The sequence below is a fragment of the Nannospalax galili genome, unplaced genomic scaffold (assembly GCF_000622305.1).
Source record: "Nannospalax galili isolate Female #2095 unplaced genomic scaffold, S.galili_v1.0 scaffold135, whole genome shotgun sequence".
Classification (NCBI taxonomy): Eukaryota; Metazoa; Chordata; class Mammalia; order Rodentia; family Spalacidae; genus Nannospalax; species Nannospalax galili.
Window position 1 is genome coordinate 4,656,943 of NW_008338998.1, and position 22,330 is coordinate 4,679,272.

Sequence of the window (22,330 nt, forward strand, 5' to 3'; positions counted from 1 at the left end):
GCGCCAAACGGAGGGTAAAGAACAGGGGGGGGGGGGGGGGGGATGGAAGGGTGAATGTGGCTTAGGGAGTCCCGGCGCGGAGAGCTGCGCTATAGACTTACCCCAAGAGGCCTGAGGATAGTAGTGATGTGTGTATGTTTTTATATATACATATGTACATGTGAATGTATATGTGTATATATTGGTGGGTATATGTGTGTATGCATTGTGTTTATTATGTGTATGTGTGCTTGTGTTTGTGTATATGTATATGGGTATATAAATGTTATGTGTATGTGTTTATGCATGTGTGTGCATGTGTTTATGTAATATATATTAAAGTGTACATATGTGTATGCATGTGTACATGCATATGTGTAGGTGTGCATAAGTTTATGCGAATGTTTATGTGTGTGCTTTTGTGTATGTTTATGTGTGATAAAGAGCGCATCCTGTTTCTCTTTGGATCATGATCCAGAAAGCTGATTGTAGACATGGCAGAATTCCAGTAGCTCACTTATAGCCAGTGGTGCTTGGGTTTTAGTCATGCTATTGATTAGGTATTCACGTTCTTTATTCTTTCCAAATAACTCCAGTTAAGAGAAGAAAATTATTAAATATTTGAAAGCATAAAACATTACATCTTTAATTTTTTCACTAAGCAACCATGTTTCGTATGAAAAAGATAGGGTACAATTATACTCAGGTCTAATGATAATTCAAAAAGTAACTATTTACCGATATGTAGGACACAGTGAGATGTCTTCACACTCTCTCTCTTCAAATAAGGTATCTGGACACTCCTGACCTCCATTGGCTGCCACCTGGATGATAATCCTGTATCGAGACTGTTTTATTGTGGCATTTCCTGAAGGAAAGAAGAAATAAAATTGTAGCGCCCCTGTTATGTTGATACAGATGAAATCCAGGTAAAAATTAGAAAATAAGTGAAATATAGTTAAGTTAAGCACATATGGAAAGACAAGCCGAGAAGTTAGAGAAGCAAATGCTGGGAGCCAGGGCTCAGTCTATGGGAGAGAAGCATGACACTTAGTCACTGTAAATTCAAGTGCAATTTCAAATGTGTGTGTTCTGATGTACAGAAACTGCCTCCCACTACTGTCTTAATGTATTTTAAATTAATGATACCCTACACTATCAATGCTATAAGAATCACATGTCATCATCTGAAGGCTCAGAAACCCTTCTTCCACTCCAACAACAGCTGAGGGTCCTGAAGTTCTTTTGTCAATTGACTCCCTAGAGTAAGAAGTTTCTCTTTCCAGGCTACTTTATATAATAGAAATTCTCCCATTAAAATAAATAGTGTCTGATTTTTTATGGATATTAGTTTATTAAGTTTCTTATTCCTCATAACTAATATATATGTAATTAAAATTTGGAGAAGAAACACTGAAATTGAGAGGGAACAAAAAATTTGCTTATTTCAAGCTTTTGCTGAGAAGCAGAAGTATTAATAAACATCTTAACAGAAAGACAGCTGATGCTCACTTCAAAGTATTACTTGTTTCACAGTCTTTAGATGTCCTCTGAATCAATGACAAACTTCAGTTATGTACAGTGTTCATGGATTATTTCAATTACCAAATTCAAGGTACACTACTAGCACTAGATTTGAGAATAAAATTCCACCACTGCAGAACTTACGACTAAACAGGAAGGGAAGACGGCAAGTACACATACCGGTAGTAACAAGACACTGTAGAGTGAACAGGGTCGGTGATAAGGTGGTAGGTCAATGCAGAAGACAGAGAAATAATTTTTTGACTTAGAAAACCAAAGGTAGCTCATTTACTCTAAGCCTTAGAGACTCCATAGAAAAAATAAAACCCAGAGGATGAAACCATTTCAGATCACGGACACAGTTTGAAAAAAGGCACTGACATATAAAAGTATAGGGAGAAAGTGTGGGCATTTGTGGGGGTTGGGCATGTATATGAGGGGCTTGGGGAGGGGACAAGAAAGAGAGATACAAAGAATGGAAAAGGGGATGTCTAGGAGATAATAGAAGTAATTGGTGGGTTTGGGACAGGTAATGGACCTAATCATGTTAATAAGTTAATTTCTAGAAAGACAGTAAGCTAAATGGAGCAAAACAAAAGGAGGAACAGCATATTGGCAGAAATTATGTTTTCACATGGTGTTAAAAAATCATTAATATAAGAAGATGTTGGGGTTGGAAAGATGGTGCAATGGTTAAGAGCACTGACTGCTCTTGAAGAGGACCCGGGTTCGATTCCCAGCACCCAAATGGCAGCCACGAACTGTCCTTAACTCCAGTTCCAGGGGAATCCAAAGCCCTCTTCTGACCTCTGCAGCATTGCACGGCATGGGTGCACTCACATACGTGCAGGCAATACACTCATACACGTAAAATAAAAATAATAAATAAAATATTTTTAAAATATTTAAAGATGTACAGTGAGAAGCAAGGACCAAATGCCAAGCTCCCCTACCTCTGCTTTCCCTCAGAGGGAATATTTTTAACTGTTCCATCTCCATATCTAGTTCTTTTCTCATTACCCCCAAAATCTATAGATCATATGTTTTTCGTCGTTACTTCTTGATTTATGACCTTTAGAATTGCCTGCTGACTTTCTGCTATAATTGATGAAAATTTACCTCATACTACCTTTCAATTTTTTTGTAATTACTTAGATGTTTTTATGTCTTTACTGCTTAAAGGCTTTAAATAACCAAACGTTTTTTTCAGCCCTACTCCTCACTCATCCCGTCTGTCATCAGCCCAGTCACCACAGGTAGGCGGTCCTCCTACCAGGATGGGCTTTCCTTCCGATTGCTACCAACTTCCTGAAAGTTAGGTTGTGGCTCTGCATGGCACGACCTCAGTTTCTTGCTTCCTCAATTTCTACATATCTATATCTGTTTTCTATAAAGGAGTTTAGATCTCCCATCTAATGATGGACCTATTTTTTTGTTCTTGAAAGGAATTAATAATTTAAAAATTCCTCCTCTCAAGCGTGAGACCTTGAGAGGGAAAGGAGAGCACTGGTGCATGGCATGATCTTGAATAGGAAGCAGAGATGCACAAAGTAGGATCTTTGCCATTTGCTCTCCAAACCCCATTTTGTCCTTGTTAAGCTGCAGTATACATAGGGTTGACCACAGGCTCATTTGGAGTTTGTCTAATGGAAAGATGGGGCTATAACGGAAGGAAAATAAAGAGGAGACAAGAGCGATCAGAGTATTTTATTCCACTATAGTTCTTCCTCTGGGTCATCTTCCTTTTGGCTTCCACCAAAAGCCATCATCCTTATGGACTGGCCCTGGCCTCCGGCTGCTGTCTTTGGGTTCCACTAATTTCATCCTCCTCTATCAACATTCAGGCTCCCAACTGTCACTAAACCAGGTCTAAACCACCAGTCCCTGCTAGTTCATGGTAATTATCCCTTTATGGAAATTGCCCCTTCAATAAATTTTCCTCAGTTGCTTCATCTGACAGAAACCTGTTTCCTTCCAGGACATGCCAAAGTTCCAAGGAGAGAAGCTTCCACTGAACAAAGTAAATGATACAATTATCCATCCATAACAGGTAGTGAAGGATTATAGGAACAGAAGTGTATAAAGACAAACATATAAAGAAACCCTGCTTCATGGTAACAGTGGCTTCATTTGAGTGCAGACAGCATTTTTAAATAATCATGCTATTAAGAGACAGTCTCTCCTTCATCTGCCTGCAATTAATTCCAATTACATTCTGCTGACTCTGAAAATTTTTAGCTTAGAATGTACACATGACTGTGAGTTTGCATGTATGTCCTTCAGATACTATTTTAGGAGATTATAAATAAACATCAAAGATAATGGAAAAATGAATGATGTTTTCACATAACATTACTAGTCAGTTAATGATTGCTGGGAGGAGAGACATTTTCTTCAGTGGTGTGGTCACTAATAGGTTGCTCATATTCCTCTCAATAGCCCTCTCACCCATGAACCTGCAAGCAACCCTAATGAAAGTGATAGAGAGAGAGAGAGAGAGAGAGAGAGAGAGAGAGCAAAGGGAACTAGACCTATAGGATCATTTAATGCTTTTCCTTTCTACCCCCATACCATATATACACAATACACAATATACACACATTGAGGCATTCTGCCTTGACATTGTGACTCCAGGTCAAATTGTTTTCAAGTATGAGTAAAATTTGCATTGATTCCCATGTCCAATGATTATTAAGGTAGAGGTGGTAAAAGACAGACTCTGTGTATAAAGAAGTGTGAGATAGTCATTGAGTTTTGTGTGTGTCTTTCTCCTTCAACTGGAGAATGGCTGTAGTTCTGAAGGGTTTTCTTTCTCCCTGTGATTTAGTACTAATGGATTCCACTACAGAATCTGTCACAAACAATGAACTTGATGTAGTGGTCCTGTGGCAAAGGTGAGGATGGGCAGTATACACAGCTGGAGCAATCAAGGATCTTCTCACTTCACCTCTATGTAGAAACCAGCTTGAGGGTGGAGGGTTTCTACCAGTTCACGAGATAACTAGGTACAAAAGAAGTGAATGCTTTGACAGCCTTCAACCGTGTGCAAAGACAGGCCAGAGTTGAGGATACTCTCAAGAGCTGATGCCAGACAAAGTCTCCCTTCTCTACTGACTACACAGCAAGGTGATTTCTGGGAAGTAGGTATGGAGTAGATACAATGGCTTGTAGAGAGAGCATACTTGGAGAACATATCAATGGAAAACCAAATGTTTCTAGGAATTATCATTCAGTAATCAACCAACAATAATTATGAGTTATCACATCCATTCTGGGCATTTTTCACTTGCTGCCTTATTTATTATTTTAACACCTATGAGACTAATACTATTATTATCATCATTATTATCATTGTTCCCATTTTACATATAAGAAAATAAACAGTAGAAGAGGGAAACAATTGCTTAAAAATCACCTGGTTAAAATTAAACAGCCCTAAAAAGACACCAAAGTTATGATTTTTCCATTAAAAGAGATTTCATGAGAAGAAGAAAGAGGAGCATTCTAGCAGAAGGAATTCTTGTCACAGCTCCCTGTTATCCTTTCACACAGTTTGTCCACAGCCTCATGTCTACAGAAGGCTTAAATGGCATTTTGTGAGAGATGCTTCCTACCTCATTAGGCCTATGAAAAATAACAATAAATTAACGTGCTTGTTTGCAAACATAAACAATTGCTTAAAATGATTATGACTAATAAACAGCTCATTTAAATTCAGTTTTGATTTATGTATGTTCTACTATCACTAAGTCTTCAGGTATAATTAAGCTTAAATTATTAATTATAGTCAAAAAGTAATTTACAAAAGATGGCAATAAAGATCAAGAATTATATTTAACATAGACAATGTCTGAGTAGGTTGCAATCACTAAGGAATATCTATGGATACATTGAAAAGGCCTATATCAGTCTTTCCAGTATGATGGCAGCAAAAGCAGAAGAAATAAGCATGTGAAAGAGACTCTGGTGATTTGAAGCTGGGAACACTGGGGCACATAACAGAATGAAATGCCGAGAACATTGAGCCCTGGTATCAGGTGTTATTTAATGAGTACTTTAGAATAAAGAATGGATGCTAAGTTTATGATTGACTGAGCATTCAAGTGCAGACAGCAAACATGCATGGCAGAAATGAAGAGAGCCAGAGTTAGAGATGAATGCATGGTGAGGGGCTCCTAGAGGTCAGTGGATGCACAAGCCAAAGCAGGCTGCCCATCAACAATGCAACCTACAGAATTGTAACACTGAAACATGACCTCCAAAATTCTCCCTTCCCTCTAAACTGTCCCCACTGTAGAGAGACCTCAAGGATGTATTATGCTTCATGGCACTGATACTCCTCCAAGCATTTCACGCTGAAATCTCAGATCTCAGGCTAGTGCTCTTTCCTCTCCCCCACTTTCATAGCCAGTATTTCATTCAAAGAAAGAAAAACACTGGTAATTCCTCACTAGTCATCTTGAAGCAAAATATAGCACCAATGGTAGTTTAAGATTCCTGTCACATAAGCAGCCATGCATTAAAAACCTCCCAGGGTCAACTGCAACCCTACAACTGTAATAGCTGTTAGAATTCAGGCCATTCCTTTAACGTTGGTAAGCCTCAGTTTCTCTGGATGTAAAACAGGACAACAAAAGTTATGGTTCTTGATTGCTGTGAGGATTTCATGAGATGCCACATACAAAATTTATTCACATTACCAGGGATTGTGACTTTTCTACCAAAAATTGAGTGTATGAAAGGGAAGAAGGAAGATGAAAAATAGCAGGCAAAAAGTCCCAATGAGGTAGGCGTGGTGGCACACGCCTTTAATCCCAGCACTTGGGAGGCAGAGGCAGGCAGATCTCTGTAAGATGAGGCCAGCCTGGTCTACATAGTGAGTTACAGGCCAGCTGGGGCTACAGAAAGACCCTGTCTCAGAAAGGCCAACAACAACAAAAACAAAAAGTTCCAATATTCAATCATCTCAAATCTTATAAAAGAGGAAGCAAAGTGGCAAAATTGTCTTTTATTCCCATGTTGTATACATGCAGGAGAAGACAGGGAATAACTTCTATGTACTCTATGTCCCTCATAAACTAAGCAATCTTCTTAGATGGAGAGGAACAAATGGGATAATCAAATGTCCTGTTTGTTCAGAGATGACCTGGTTAATGTTACTCTCTTGTCCATCCACTCTTACAAGTACTCTGTTTGTATAAAACATTATATGATCATTTAGACAAACACTATCACCTGTGCCACTCATTTGTATTTAAGGGAAAAAAAGCACCAGATTTTGTTTCTTCTGCAGCATGGGGTTGCATTTTAAGAGTATGGAAAAGATGAACAGCACAGCTGTTCCTAAAATTATCTAATTGATTTGATCACAGGCCACCAAATTTTGTTTGTAATAGCAGCTCACACATCTGGAGCATGCTGTTTTGTGTCCCAAGATTTCTTTTTCATTAATCATTAAATTAAAAGTTAAAGGAAAAAGGAAGGGGCTGGAGAGATGGCTCAGCTGTTAAAAGCACTGGTTGCTCTTGTAGAGGACCTGATTTAGTTCCCAGCAGCCATATGGCAGCTAACAACGTCCATAGCTCTGGTTCCAGGAGATCCAATGCCCTCTTCTGACTTCTGTGGACATTGCATGCATTGGTGCACTCACATATGTGCAGACAAAACACTCATACAGATAAATAAAAATAAAGGAAAGAGGAAGAGCAGTTTTGCTAAAAATAATTGTTCCAAGTTACATTTGATACGCTACATAACAAAAGAGAATTGACGTTCAATCAAAGCGATGCACTGCTATGAAGGGAAAGAGCTCAGACTTGGAGAAGTCTGTTTCCAAGTCAAGTTTGAAGACAAAGACTATAGTCAGAAGTGAGGCAGCCCATGTCTTTTCAGCATTACATACCCCCAAAGTACATTCTCTCTACTGACTAATTACACACAAGAGAACGACTCTATTCAGTTTCATCACAGCTACTGTGGAGAGTCAGAGTTCCTTTACAGAAAATGAACACAAATGGGGATTTAGTACCAGCCCATCTCCCACTTAAACTTGAAGCAACAGATCTCAGGACTCTGATTTTTCAGAGGGGAGCATTTATCACATGCAGAGCTATCATCATTGATAAATATTTTGATGTCTGCTTATGTAGGACACTTACTTAGGTGCTGTGTGAGAAACTGAAATGTACATGCATGCACTATTAAATCTCCTCATGCAGCAGAAGTGAAACTTGATGGGCAGATACTAATGCCAAAGTTTTCCATAGTTTTATAAGAGTTCAGAAATGATAATATAACCTCTGTGCTTATTTTCCAAAGTCCACCAATCTGGTATTCTAACTCTTTGCTCAAGGAGAAATGGAAGAATACATGGTTTTAAAAATGCACCGTCCTGGTAGAGCTACATGTAAATTTTTATACAGTGCCTTCTGTTCATCTTGGTGTTCCATTCCTGCAGATCCAGCAGATACATCAAGCACAGCCTCTTCCACCGTTAGCATTCTCTCCCAGACTAAGCCTTGAAGTACTTCAAAATAAACAGGGAACTAAAGACCTTATTTATATATGAATGAAATTAAGCAAAATTGCAAAGCTTTTCTACTAAACTTTTCTAGGAATGCTGAAAAGAGGCTCCAGGATAGCTATATACTTCTTTCATTTTGAAATGTTGCCTGGAAAAATATATTCCATACTCTTAAATTTTCATAATCATCATTCATTTTGCAACAGACACCAAATTCAATGGAACTGGCAACAAACAAGACCTCTGGGCTGTGATTTCTAATCCCAGCTCATTACCAAGTTGCTATGTGACCTTGGGCGATGCACTTAACCTTTCAGAGCTTCAATTTTCTCATTTGTCCTATGTGGCTAATACTGCCTGGCCAATTCACAGGGCAGCGGTTAGGAAAGCCTGATTAAATGGGATTTAAAGCATCTTGCAAATGTGAGGGGGAAAAAAAAACACAAATGGTGAACTTAAAATTCTTTCTATGCAAGCCTTTAACATAGACTTCAGAAAGAGCAATCCATGCTTATATTTGCATAAAGTATGCAAGAGTCAAGACGAATCTTTTCTTTCCTTGGTGACATATACTTATAATACCTAAGCAATAATTCTAAAATATCAAGGTTTTTTTTTTTTTTTTCCATTTCCCTCTACTTCCTATCCCCAACCATGGCTGCTCTTAGAACATTTGGAATTTAGAGAGCTTGTCCTATGCAATAGTGACACTCTGAGCTTGCTTGGTCTTTCCTCTCGACATCATCACTCAAGTCACCTACTTCTGATTACACACTCTACTTAACCCTTATGGTCCTAAACCCTGGCTGTATAACAGAATCTCAAGGCATACTTTTCCAAACTTCTCATACCCCTCAACCCAAAGCAGTTAAATCAGAATCTTTTGTGTGTGCTGCTCAAACCTTGTTATGTAAAAAAAATCCTTAGGACATGAAAGCAGCTGATTTAGAACAATTATAGCAAAGTCCACTATTCATTCAACATGTAAAACAGGAAAAAGAACATGCAATATGCTTAACCCAGCCACAGAGCAAAAGAGAGGAGAGAGAGAGAGAGGAGAGAGAGAGAGTGAGCAAGAGAGAGAGAGAGAGAGAGAGAGAGAGAGAGGCTAAATCATTACATTTTCAACACATCTAAAACTGCAAACTGCCCTCCAGCTAAGCACATCGTAATGGGTATAATTGGAAGTGTGTATATAAATGAGGAGGGTTAACAATAGCATTTATATTGATGAGTTTCACTTGTCTTTTCTTCTAACCAATGTGTACTGATATGACAAGGATTTATTTTCCTGCATCTTGACCTCTTTTCATTTTAGCAGATGAAGTGATGAGTGGCTGTCTGCTACAGTGTTCCTAATGTGTTGTGCTCCATCACCATTAAGACTAAATGTAACACCTTACTGTGCTGCATACAGATAGGTTCTGAGGTCACAAATGCCCTCCTCAACATGAGCTCAAGATGTTATCACTATCATTAGCCATGAACACTGGAGTCTGTATTAGAAAAAAAAGTCTTTATAATAATCCATGTTGCCTTACTTTATTGCTATTTTATGTCCTCAAGGGTAGAAAAGGATGCTATTCACATTGATGACTAGAAGACAGAGGTATCCAGGCGAGGCTTCTGGGTCACAGCTGAAGGAGGATGCAACTCAGGAAGGCACAGCTAGATGGAAGTTTTGTATCACCTGACCCTCCTTGGAGGAGGGTTACATGGATTGCTTGGCCATTCACTGTTAGGAATCTTGCTCTGTTCTAAAGCTATCATCTATTGCTGTGGCTTGGCTATATAAATCCTGATTTCTGCAAATTATCTCTCAGTGCCCCTTACAGGATACACATACATGTAAAAACTGGTCTACAGAATACAAGGTGCCAGGAACAGCATGGGTATCAGACATCAGCGGTAGCATCACAGTGGTAGTATCACAGATTCTAATTTGGGGATCAAAATAGAGAGATTAAAGGAAAATAATCCTGTGAAAATGAAACAATTAAAATAGCTTTTCATTTCCCACCATAAAGTTTAGCACATTTTAAAATGCAAAGTATTTTACTTATTACTTTTATCTTATATGTGTGAATCTATTGCCTGCATATATGTAAGTGCACCCAAGTCCTGCAATGCCCTCAGGTCAGAGGAGGATGTCAGATCTCCTGGAACTGGAGTTATGGACGGTTGTTAGCTGCCATGTGGGTGCTGGGAATTGAACCTGGGTCCTCTGCAAGAGCAGCCAGTGCTCTTAACTTCTGAGCCACCTCTCCAGCCCCACACAGTACTTTTTATTACATCTTGTAATTTTCATCATTTTTGTAGCCACAACAAAAAGCCATTAGATCTTAATTTTCTTTTTGGGCTCAGAGTTGATATCATAATATGACTTTCTGAAATCAATGCATTTGGAATCTAAGGTTGATGAACTTAGGAAAATTATCCTATATGCCTCAAAGGGAAATAACATCTCACTGAACAGGTTCTGAAGCAAAATAATTAGGCATAGGTTAAACTTCTATAATATGAAAATCCAAAATTTGAAATTTACAAAATCTGAACCTTTGTGAGCCCTGAGGTGATATCACAACTGGGAAATTTTATACCATGAATCTTGACTTATGCACAAAAACACTGTCTAAAATGACTTTCAGGCTATGTGTATAAGATATAAGAAGAAAATTACTACCCTGTCTGAGTTCCCATCTGAAGATATCTCACAATGTATATTCCCAAATAGGAAGAAATACTCCAAAACACTTCTAGTGTCCATCATTTCAGAGAAAGGATATTCAGCCTGTAATGGAGGTGACGTACACCTTCAGGGTCTGGAATCTAGTGAGCATGCAACCATGTTAGCTAGTGGACAGGTCTGTGCAGGTTGGATTGTGTCATGTCTTTCCATATAGATAATGCCTATGCTTTTCTTAAGACGGTGTGGAGGGTCACTTCCTTCATGATTTCTTCATTCACCTCATCAGGTAACCCCCTTCCCATGCTCCACACTTTATGATACCCCCTTCCATTCTTGACTTTTCTTCTGAATAGTGAAATTCTAGATGTCTTACTGTAGCTCTTAAAAATCTAGTGGGCATGTCACAAATTATGAATGAAGAAAAAAGAACAAGTGAGAACTATGAACAAACACAGTCACTGACAATATACATAATCACTGTTCTTTTCAAGGAGAAAATAGAGACATAAGTCTATTTTTAAAATGGATTTATTTATTTTATGTGTATGTATATTTGCCTGCATTCGTTTATGTGTACCACGTGTGTGCAGGAGCCTGTGGAGGCCAGAAGAGGGCATTGGCTCCCCTGGGACAGGAGTTACAAGTAGTTTTGAGGTGCCATGTAGGTGTTAGGAACCAAACCTGGGTCCTCTGCAACAGAAGTAAGTACTCTTAACCACTGAGCTAGATATTTTGCCCCAAAACATTAGTTTCTAACAATAAGAGATGTATCTGTAAAACCTCTTTTGACATAGAAGAACTGTAACTCAGGAAACCATTGTTTTTAAATTCAATTTACAATCCATATCATTTTTATTTTAGAAATTTTAGAAATTATCAAAGGTCCCAATGTCCATGACCACCAGAGCCAGTAATTACCAGTTCGTGGGTATGTTTGTTTCATCTATACCCTAAATCATATACACTAAATTATTTCAAAGAAAAATCAGACATCATAACAGTCATGTGAAAATGTTGAATAGATTGACAAGGAAGCTCTCCTTTGAAACACAGCCACAAGGGCTGGAGAGATGGCTCAGTAGTTTAGAGAACTGGCTGTTCTTGCTGATGACCTGGGTTCAGTTCCCAGCATCCACATGGTGGCTAACAACTATTCATGGCTCCAGTTCCAGGGTATCTAATGCCCTCTTCTGGTCTGGCTTCTATGGACATTGCATGCAGGGGTGTACTTAAAAGCATCTTGTTGAAAACACTCAGGAACATTAAATAATAAAATAGATAAATAATTTTTAAAACCTATTAAACACAGCCAAGTGATGCTGTTGAGTTATAATAGTGAGATATTTTGTCCAATACTGATTCTCCTAAAATGATAATAAAAAGTCAGTTTCTGGTGCATTACATTGGCTGACATGCTCAACATGTCCCTCTCTCCTTTTTTTCCTTTATGATTCTCCTTGAAATGTTTTTTATAATGGTTTGTAAATGCATGTTTAAAAAGCAAGAAAGTGAGAAAACAGATCAGCACACTAACCCTTGCGATAACATCTCATGGCAGGTGCTGAGAGCCTGGCTTTCAATGGATGTGGTAAGTTAGGAAATTGGAGATGAAGTCTGTGACTGGAGTACAGAATAGACTTTGGTCAGACAGCGCCACTCATCATTCACACAATACATAGGAAGGCTGACCATATTTTGTGTGTGTACTAGAAACACATGTCCAGCAGCGAGAAAGAGTGTGGGCATTCGATCATCTTGGCTTTGACACAGAACACACAAAAAAAGACACTTCTAGCCAGGCATCCCTATTAATGTATTTCTGGAGTTGGAATTCACATTGTTCTATTTATAAGAAGAAAACCCAAGATGAAACGATATGTGTGCTCTGGTCTAGTCTAGAATACTGAAATTCTTTCAGGTAGGGAAACTGTTCTAGAAACTGGCAATGCAACAAACCAAAGGGGGGAAAAAGTCTTCAAGAACATTACATTCCAGTGGAGGAAGAGATACAATTTCAAAACACATAAGCCAAATATAGAGTATATCAAGTGGCAATTAAATGCTCTACAATTAAAAAAAATATATCAGAAAAGGTGACTGGAGAGATGATTCGGAGATTAAGAGTGCTGGTTGCTCTACAAAAGGACTTGGGTTCAGTTTCTAGTGCCCACATATTAGCTAATAACTGTTCCTAACTTCAGTTCCAGGGATGTGACACCCTCTTCTGGTCTCTGTGGGCATTGTAGGCACGTAGTGAACTTACTTACAGGCAGGTAAACCCTCATACACATAAAATAAAAATAATAAATCTTTTTTAAAAAATCAGAAAAGGTTGGGCATAGTGGTCCATACCTTCAATCCCAGCATTCAGGAGGCAGAGGCAGGTGAATCTCTGTGAGAACAAGGCCAGCTTGGTCTATATAGCAAGTTCTAGGCCAGCTGGGGCTACAGGGAGACCCTGCCTCAAAAAGATCAAAAGACAAATCAGAAAAGTGGCAGGGAACAAGTGTGTGTGTGTGTGTGTGTGTGTGTGTGTGTATGAATTGTGTTTATGTATATGTATAAATGTGTTTATGTATAAGGTGTGTGCTTGTGTGTGTGTTCCAATCCTGGGGAGGGCTATAATTCTAAACTTCCAATCCTCAATGAGGAGGGGGGAGATATATTTGAAGACAAACATGGATGACAAAGGGGTCATCTACAGGAAAAGTCAAAGCAGAATCAGCAGTAAGTATACCCGAGTCAATTTCCAGACACAGCCAGTAGGACATGTGGCAGTATCATTAGGACTTTGTTTTTGGTGGTTTGTTTTTGTTTTTTGGAGACAGGGTCTCTCTGTAGCCCCAGCTTACCTAGAACTAGCTATGTAGATCAGGCTGGTCTTGCTCTCACAGAGATCTATCTGCTTCTGCTTCCCAAGTGCTGGGATTAAAGGTGTGTGCCATCAAGTTCAACTTGTCAATTGCATTTTACAGCTATGAAACTTTTGTCTTTGTGCCATGTTCAGGGAAGTGGTACAGAGGATTTGGAACCCAGGAAGTCCGGGTTCAGCCTGTGTGCTGGGAGCAGCTCTGCCTTGCTGTCTACCACCAAAACATTCTTTTGCGAGTTCCTAGTTTCTCCAATCTCTGTTTATTTCACCCAGTGTAAGAACTACAACCCATATAATAACTTTTGTTATTACATCAGTCACTGAAAATTGCAATCCTTTGGAGGAATTAAAACTTAAAACCAGTTCTTAGTGGTTCTCAATCATCAGAGAGAATCAGTAAGGATTGTGTCTGGCATCCTAGGCATATGATCTATTCAGGCTCATGAGTGGCTTAATACTATGTGGGTGGGGTCTTGAAATTATCAGTAATTTTTGAGCAAGGAGTTCCACATTTTCATTTTGCATGGGACTCTGCAAGCCGCATTACAGATCCTGACAGGTGGGGATGGAACAGTGAGAGTCTATGGGCATTTGCAATCATCTTGCTCTTGGAAGCAGATGCTCCTTTGGCCTCTGAAAGTTGCCTACTCTTGCTAGTTCTCCCTTGGCATTAAAATGTCTTGAGTAAGAGAGTATTTGCATAATCACCCAGTTATGTGAACTTGCAGAATGGGTGAAAAGCTCAATGCCCTCAATGCGCTCCAGGTCATGAGGACATGCTATTAAATGATGCCTAGTTACGGTCATTTGCTTGTTTGCTCTGAGTCATATTTTTCTGTTCAAGAAAACAAATACTCCCCAGTTCTTGCCCTCATCATTGAATGGCTGTCTAATTTTCCCACTAGTTTCCAATACAATCTTGCCTCATTATTTTCTATGCTACTTTTTAAAAATATTTTTTTACTTATTATTTTTTTATTTTATGTGTATGCGTGTATTGCCTGCATGTAGGTAAGTGTACCCATGTTGTGTAATGCCGCAGAGGACAGAAGAAGCTGTCGGATCCCCTGGAACTGGAGTTACGGACAGTTGTTAGCTGCCATGTGGGTGCTGGGATTTGAACTTGGGTCTTCTGCAAGAACAGCCAGTGTTCTTAACAGCAGAGCCATCTCTCCAGCCCCTCTAGGCTGCCTTTTAAAGGGCACCAGATGTGATTTTATCATACCTACACTTACAATTTAAACTGTTCCATCAGCATTCAAGACAATGTTGATACTCCTCAGGCTGGCATATACCTTTTCATGAGCTGGCTCCTACAGAGCTGACACTTTCTTTTGTCCATCTATCATGTGAGTTATGTATGCTGAGGTCCTAAGCTACCTGTTGTTTCTTCACCCATGGTATACTCTGCTCCCTGCCACCTGCTGCCTCTAAATCCCATGCTTGCCCAGTGGTGTCGGTTTGCCACATTTTGGCCTCTCTGGTGCACCCTTCTCAGTCACACAGCTAGAGCAAGATCCTTCTCACTGTGTACATTCCTATGCTCATCGCAGGAACAAAAGAACATGTGCATCATAGCCTCAAATCTTCTACTTAAAAGTTTCTTGATTTAAGTAATCTCATCTTAGTCATAAAACTAGGTATATAGTAATTTCTACATAAAAGTTCCTAGATTCAGCAATACATACCTATGACTGTGGCAGCTAATATCCAAGAACACATTTCAAGGCGAACATGATACAGAGTTTGTGTTCTAGTTGGGATAATGCCAAGTGTTATGAAGAAAATAACAGACATTCCTCAACTTGGGGTGTTAGTGCATGCTAGTAAATCCTTCCTACAATGAACATGTCGCCAACATGCATTTGTTACACCTAACATCATAGTTTGGCAATTTCTTAAGATCATGTGACTGACAGGGAATTTGGGTTCACTGTTGCTGCCTGCATTGTAGGTTATGGCGCCACATGTCACGAGCCCAAGCAAAGATCAGAATTCAAGATTTGAAGTACATTTTCTACTGAATGAAAACATTTATGAGCCACTGTAAAGTCAAACAAATAAAACTCCTATAGTCAGGATCATCTAATTATCAAGGAAGAGAGCAAGAAGAGACTTGAAAATAAGATGATCAGAGAAAGGCTCTTGGAGGCGATGGCTCTGAATGAGCGAAGCATGGATGGAAAGAGTGTGGTGCACACAGCTGCGGGTGGAGCAGCAAACAAAAATTTGAAATATTTTCATGGTCAGGAAGGGTAATGGAAGAGCTGGGAAATGAAGAGGATATGCAAGGCACATGGGTTCAGAGTACCATAGCATGAGGGTCCCCTTCTGGGGAATCCCTTCCACATAAAATGAGCTCCCAAGCTTAGCCTTTTGAGTCACTAATCTCTCTCCAACTCTCCTTTGATGAGTTTACGGGCATTAAAACCATGATGTTGTCAACTGGGCATGGTGGTGCATGTCTCTAATTCCACCAGTAGGGAGGCAGAAACAGGCAGAGCTCTGTGAGTTTGAGGTCAGCCTGGTCTATAAAGTGAGTTACAGGCCAGCCAGGGCTACAAAGTGGTATCCTATTAAGAAAGAAAAAGAAAGTCATGACTTTGGGAGAAAGAAACGGACATGTGTGGTTGACTTCTCTCTCCTTTCTGGGTGATCTATCTGCTCAGAAGATGCACATACTCTATCTGTTCATAGGAAAGACATAAGCTTCTCAGTGTGTACTTTGATTGGGTGGGACAGTCTGCCAGATGCTAGGATTGTAAATCAACTCTAACTCTCAGTTGTTTTGAATTTGGAATGGAAGGAAAGATGGGTGGGGGAAAAGCAGGACTCCTCCCAGATGATATATGACCAGGTTGGCCATGTGTCAGCCTAATCCTAATCTGTGTAATGTGATTCAATATGTATTCAAGTGGTAGTTTGAATGAAAATGTCCCCCATAGGCTCCAAGTATTTGATTATTTGCTCCCAGTTGGCGGTGCCATTTTGGGAAGTCTTAGAAGGTGTGGCTGTCTTGGAGGAAGCATGTCACTGCGGGTGGGCTTAGAGAGTTCTAAGCCTTGCCAGATCTCCAGTCACTCTCTTGCTTCCTATGCCTGCTTGAAGGTATAGAGCCTAGCTTCTGCTCCTCCTCCAGCCACTTCTGCCACCATACCTCTCCTTTGGAACCATAAGCTCAAATAGACTCTTCCTTCTATCAATTACTTTGGTCAGTGTTTCTATCACAGCAATAGAAAAGTAACTAATAACAATTTACTAAACTGTTCTTATTTTTCTCTCTTCAACACACAGGTGCATGCATACTTTTAAAGTATCTTCCTTTTTAAAAATACATTCATTTATTCATTTAATGTATGTAGAAGGTAGCATCAGAGGTCAATTTACAGGAATTGGCTCTTTCCCTCCACTGTATAGGTTCAGAGGATTGAATTCATATTGTTAGGCTTGTTCAAAAGTGTGTTAACCCACTGAATCATCTCTCTAGTCACTAAGTGTCTTTTTTTAAAAATTCATAATGCCTGTGGCTTGAACTTGAGTACTCATGGAGCCTACAAGTTAGGGAGATGAAATCAATAAGCATAAGGAAGAAACTATCATTCTAACTGTTGCTGAGCTAGCCTCTTCACATGGAATAGGAGACATCTTCTAGGTACGTTGTCTCACAAGTGCCACATGCTACATCCATGTTGTAACAAGTTCTGTGAATCTCAGAGTTTAAATTTCAAAATACAGCTAAGCAGTGGCAATACTAGGCATCCACTACAAGTCTGCCATATTTTAAAGGTCAAGTTGAAGCTCTTTATATGGTATATGAACAAATCAGAGAGAAGCTCTAGATGGGATATAAGTGTTAAAGTGAATACAATAAAATGTCAGTGCAATGCACTGTGGCCATTCACCAGTGGATACTATGTGAGATGAGTGGACACTCAGCAGATGCTGGGAGCAAACACTTCCAGCAGAACTGTGGCACGTCCACGAGATCTTCATTTCTTTACTTACTATGCATAGGGTCTCAAAGTCAAGCCATGATAAGGACAGTTTAGAAAGCAAATTAAATTTAACTTGGAAATGTTAGATGATGGACAGCCCATCTTTCCAGCCATACTTATTTGAGGATATGCTATTCCTTATCAATAGAAACATGCCATTCAGATATGCCACCAGATCCATCTTTATGCAACAACCTAATTTCGAGGCAACATCAAGATATTGGCAGAGTATCCAGTGCTGAGATATTTTTTTTACTAGGGGACACTTAAAAGTTGTTGATCTAAGCCAGGTATGGTGGCACATGCCTTTAATCCCAGCACTGCAGAGGCAGGCAGATCTCTGTGAGTTCAGGCCAGACTGTTCTACACAGGGAGTTCTAGGTCAGCTGGGGCTACAGGGAGACCCTGTCTCAAAAAGACCAAAAGAAAAAAAAATTATTGGTCTAAGCCCTGAACAATCTGCTTAACTTTTTAGTATGATTTTTATGTCTTAGTGATTTACTATTTTATTTTATAGAAATTGTCTTATAAAACCTGAAGTTTCAAATTGGCATACTAAGATCCCAACATTTAGTTCTACCTGTAACTCTAGGCCTTCCTACAGTAATAAAAATGAAACAGCTTATAAATCCCCTGTTGTGTTAGCTGATCTCAGGAGTCAAACACCTCTGGAAGGTATACTCTAATTTAGAATCATATTAAAATGGGACCAAAGCCAAGGAAGTAGAAAATAATTTATTCTTTTCAATTGCAAAATATTTAATAAATGTAGCATCCCAGCTAACGCAAAACTAATTTATTCTAGTTGTTCATTGGAAGTACACCGAAAGTCTAAAAATATACTCATAATTAACAAGGGTTTCTGAAAAGCAGCTAATGTATTTCTATACATAAATAAGGATTATATTGTATCATCCACAGAGAACTGCACAGGTATAATAATGAACTAACCAATAGTAAAAGCATTTTGAAAAGAAATAAAGAAAATTCACATAAAAATCACACTTTATGACTAGTGTTAATAATAAATCATTCTGACTATCCTTGTGTACTACAAGATTTATTTATAGTAATGAAACTTGGCTATTGAGTGAAGAAAATTAACAAGGCTTTAAAGCAACATTTAGATACAAATTAAGGAGGCACAACATGGACTTCACGTTATGCCTGAATCTCCAGCCGCCAAATCCACATTTATTGATTTTGTTCGCTGTTTTTTTTTTTTTGCATTGGTTTTGCTTGGTATGTTGGTTTATGTTTATAAAACAACATTGCTTATGTCAGACCATTGACAGGAGTCACAGCTGATATATTTTGGTAGAAATTCAAGTACACATAGAATGCATATTTGGTTTGTTTGAGCTACAACACCTCTCTGGCCCAGGCTATGCACATGGCCAGTACATTCGTTCCTCCAGGCTTCCATTGTACATGGAGATGGTATTCTATGCATCTGTATTTTCTGGGGGGACCAGGGCAGAAGTGGAGACCAGGGCAGACAGACTGCCCTTGAGAGGAAACTCAGTCCCCGATTGTTTTTTCTGTTCCTAGTCACTCACATGTGTTTTGTTTTCTTATATTCACACACTCGTTAGCTTTCCTCCTATAACTTCCAATCAAGTCCCTGTTTTCCTAATGAACCTTAAAGGGTTTCAATGCTTACAAACCAAATAGACTTGACTACAAGAATTATAGCAAGTGTCTATTATCTCTCTCTTTAAAACTTCTTTTGGTTGGGGCTGAGAGATGGCACAGTGGTTAAGAGCACTGGCTACTCTTTCAGAGGACCCAGGTTGTGTCCCAGCTCTCACATGGTAGCTAACACCATCTGTAATTCCAGTTCCAGGGGAATCCAATGCCCTCTTCTGACCTCTGCAGGCATTGAACAACACAGGTGCACTTACACATATAGGCAATACAATCATACATATAAAATAAAATAAAATAATAAAAACTTCTGTTGGTCAATGGTTAAATTAAAAATTTCTCCAACACAGTGCTTTTCAAACTTCAGTGTTTTACAATGGCTAGAGAAGCCTGGGAAAAAAAAATCAGGGTCTGGAGAGATGGCTCAGATGACTCTTGCAGAAAACCTGGGTTCCATTCCTGGCACCCACATGGTGACTAACAATTGTCTGTAGCTCCAGTTCCAGGGGATCTAATGCCCTCTTCTGGCCTCTCCAGGCATTTTACCCACATGGTACACTTACGTACATGCAAGTAAAACACATACACATTATAATATTTTTTTTTTAAATTTCAGATTTAGAGGTTCCAGTTCTAACTTCATATAAGAATCTCTTAGGGTGGTAGCAAGCAGGCCCATTATTCTGAGCTGGGTGCCTATGATATGCACTTTCAGAAGCCTGATTCAATTTTTTTTTTTTTTTTTTTTTTTTTTTTTTTGTCTTTTTGAGACAGGGTCTCCTTGTAGCCCCAGCTGTCCTGGAACTCACTATGTAGACCAGGCTGGCCTTGAACTCACAAAGATCTGCCTGCCTCTGCCTCCCAAGGCCTGGGATTAAATTTTACTCTTGGGTCAGTCATTACTACAAAGGACTGCCTGTGACTATAACTTTGTTCTTCAATCTCACAGCTTTGAATCATATCAAAACAGAAACTCCCATCAAAACTTGCATTGAATTCTTATAGCCATATTACCGAGAACAGTAACCTGTACCTCAGGTGGTAGCCTCTGTTGAAATGTGAGATTCATGGAGAAATGACCGTAAAGAATTAATAGTTGATGTAGCTTTGCTTCCATGAGATAGCCCTGTAATTTTATTACAAATAATAGAAAGATTATTGGTACAGGAAACAATGAGTAAATAAATAACAGTAAACAAGATAGTTTCCTTTTTAACTATGTTTGTGAGTTAAACAGAGAAAGCTGATTCTCTACATGTATATCGTTCAGTGGCTACAATTATGCCAAATGTTCTTGCATTTTTTATGAGATAAATTTACTTATAAAGGTAGATCTACGTCCCTTGTAGTTTGCTAAGTTTACTTCAGATGATTGACTATTGTTGGCATTTGATTGTTTTTGCCATGGGTTGGGCTGATGAGTTCTATTCTGTCCTGTTTTGCTATACTTTGGGGAGTAGAAGCTGGAGAGGGCAAGGTTTAGCTCAGAGTTCACATTCTGCAGAGGGAAATAGCACAACCTTCCCTGGAGCTACAAGGCTAGAAATCTAGACAGGTGATGGGACATAGGAGACTAGAGTGTTTATTTCCAGCCAAAGGGTCAGGAGAAGTGCTATGGAGGGGAGAAGTTCAGCACTAGGTCAGACTTGGACAAGAATGAAAGAGACGGCCTGAGCAGAGAGCAAGCAGGGGTGTGTTGGCCTCAGTTGAACACAACACACAACACACACTCAAGGCCTCTGTTGTGCCTCACTGAACTGCACTAACCACCATGCAGGGATGCTGGTGTGTTTATCACAACACTCCATGCCTATTCTGCAGCCTCTGAGTCCAGAGGAACAGGGACCTGGAAATGGTTCCCCAAATGACTGTGGCTGTACAAACAGGTAGGAGTTGCAGATTCCACATGCTTTTGACAAATCTTAGCTTTATAAATTGGGATTCTATCTTTAAGCTTCTATTTACTGACACAGAAAATGAAGTGATAATAGTTCTTTCCACATAAGGTTGAGAAAAGAGATTAATGAAAGCATTTATAACTATGTTAGCTATTTTGAAATGCATATTATTAATTATAGCCAGGTGAGGTGATAGATATATTAATTAGCTTATTTAAACATCTACCATATGGACATTTATCAAAATGTCATATTTTACCTCATGAATATATTTAATTATTATGTTTCAATGAGAAAATAAAATTTAAAAGAAAATGAAAATAACTAAGGTAGTTCACATCAATAAATTATTGATTTATGAATTGATAAGAAGCAGTAATGTGAAGCAAAACAGTCTTGTTACGTTTTGCTGCCTTTTACTGGTAAGAGCTAGATTTATACAGTTTTCTGTTCTATATCTGTCAGGGGCACTGGACAAAACACTGGGCTTCCTGAGTTGGTACTTATCTCTTTTGGATCTGGGTCCACAAGGGTTCCTTTGAGGAATATGTTACCTCAGTTGTGGACAGGAGCAGTAGAAGAGCTTTGCCTTGCCATTGAACAACGTGACAGCATATGGGATGGTATATTAAAGCAATATGCGTGCTGTAGTAGAATCTGAGTTCAATCTCCAGAACCTATGTAAAAAAGTCAGGTGGGCTGATGTGTATTTGTAATCTCAGTGCTGGGAAGATGGCGACCAGAAGATCACTGAGGCTCGCTGGTTAGCCAGCCTAGCCTACTCAGAGAGTTCCAGTTCAAAGAGATGTATCAAAAAATAAAACAAAACAAAACTAAAAAACCCCAAACAAACAAATAAACCAAAAGACAAGATGAGTGGGTTCTGAGGAATGACATCACAGATTGATTCCTGGAAGACACAGACACACATACACACATACACACACACACACACACACACACACACACATACACACACACGCACACACACACATACATTTGCATGCAAATCTGCATACATATGTAACACACACACACATACACACATACACACACACACACACACACACACACACACACATACACACACGCACACACACACATACATTTGCATGCAAATCTGCATACATATGTGCAACTGCATAAACAGGAGCATATATGCACACACACAACACAGATAGATGGACAGACAGACAGACAGAC

At 39.2% G+C, this 22,330-nt stretch overlaps 1 protein-coding gene across 1 annotated transcript in view; it reads right to left on the bottom strand.

Moving 5' to 3' along the window:
• Thsd7b (thrombospondin type 1 domain containing 7B) overlaps positions 1-22,330 on the bottom strand; it is a 571,555-nt gene that overhangs the window by 364,800 nt on the left and 184,425 nt on the right. Inside the window, exon 9 of the mRNA XM_029563816.1 lies at positions 718-847. Within this exon, the coding sequence (XP_029419676.1) occupies positions 718-847 (130 nt within the window). The remainder of the gene's footprint in view (positions 1-717; positions 848-22,330) is intronic.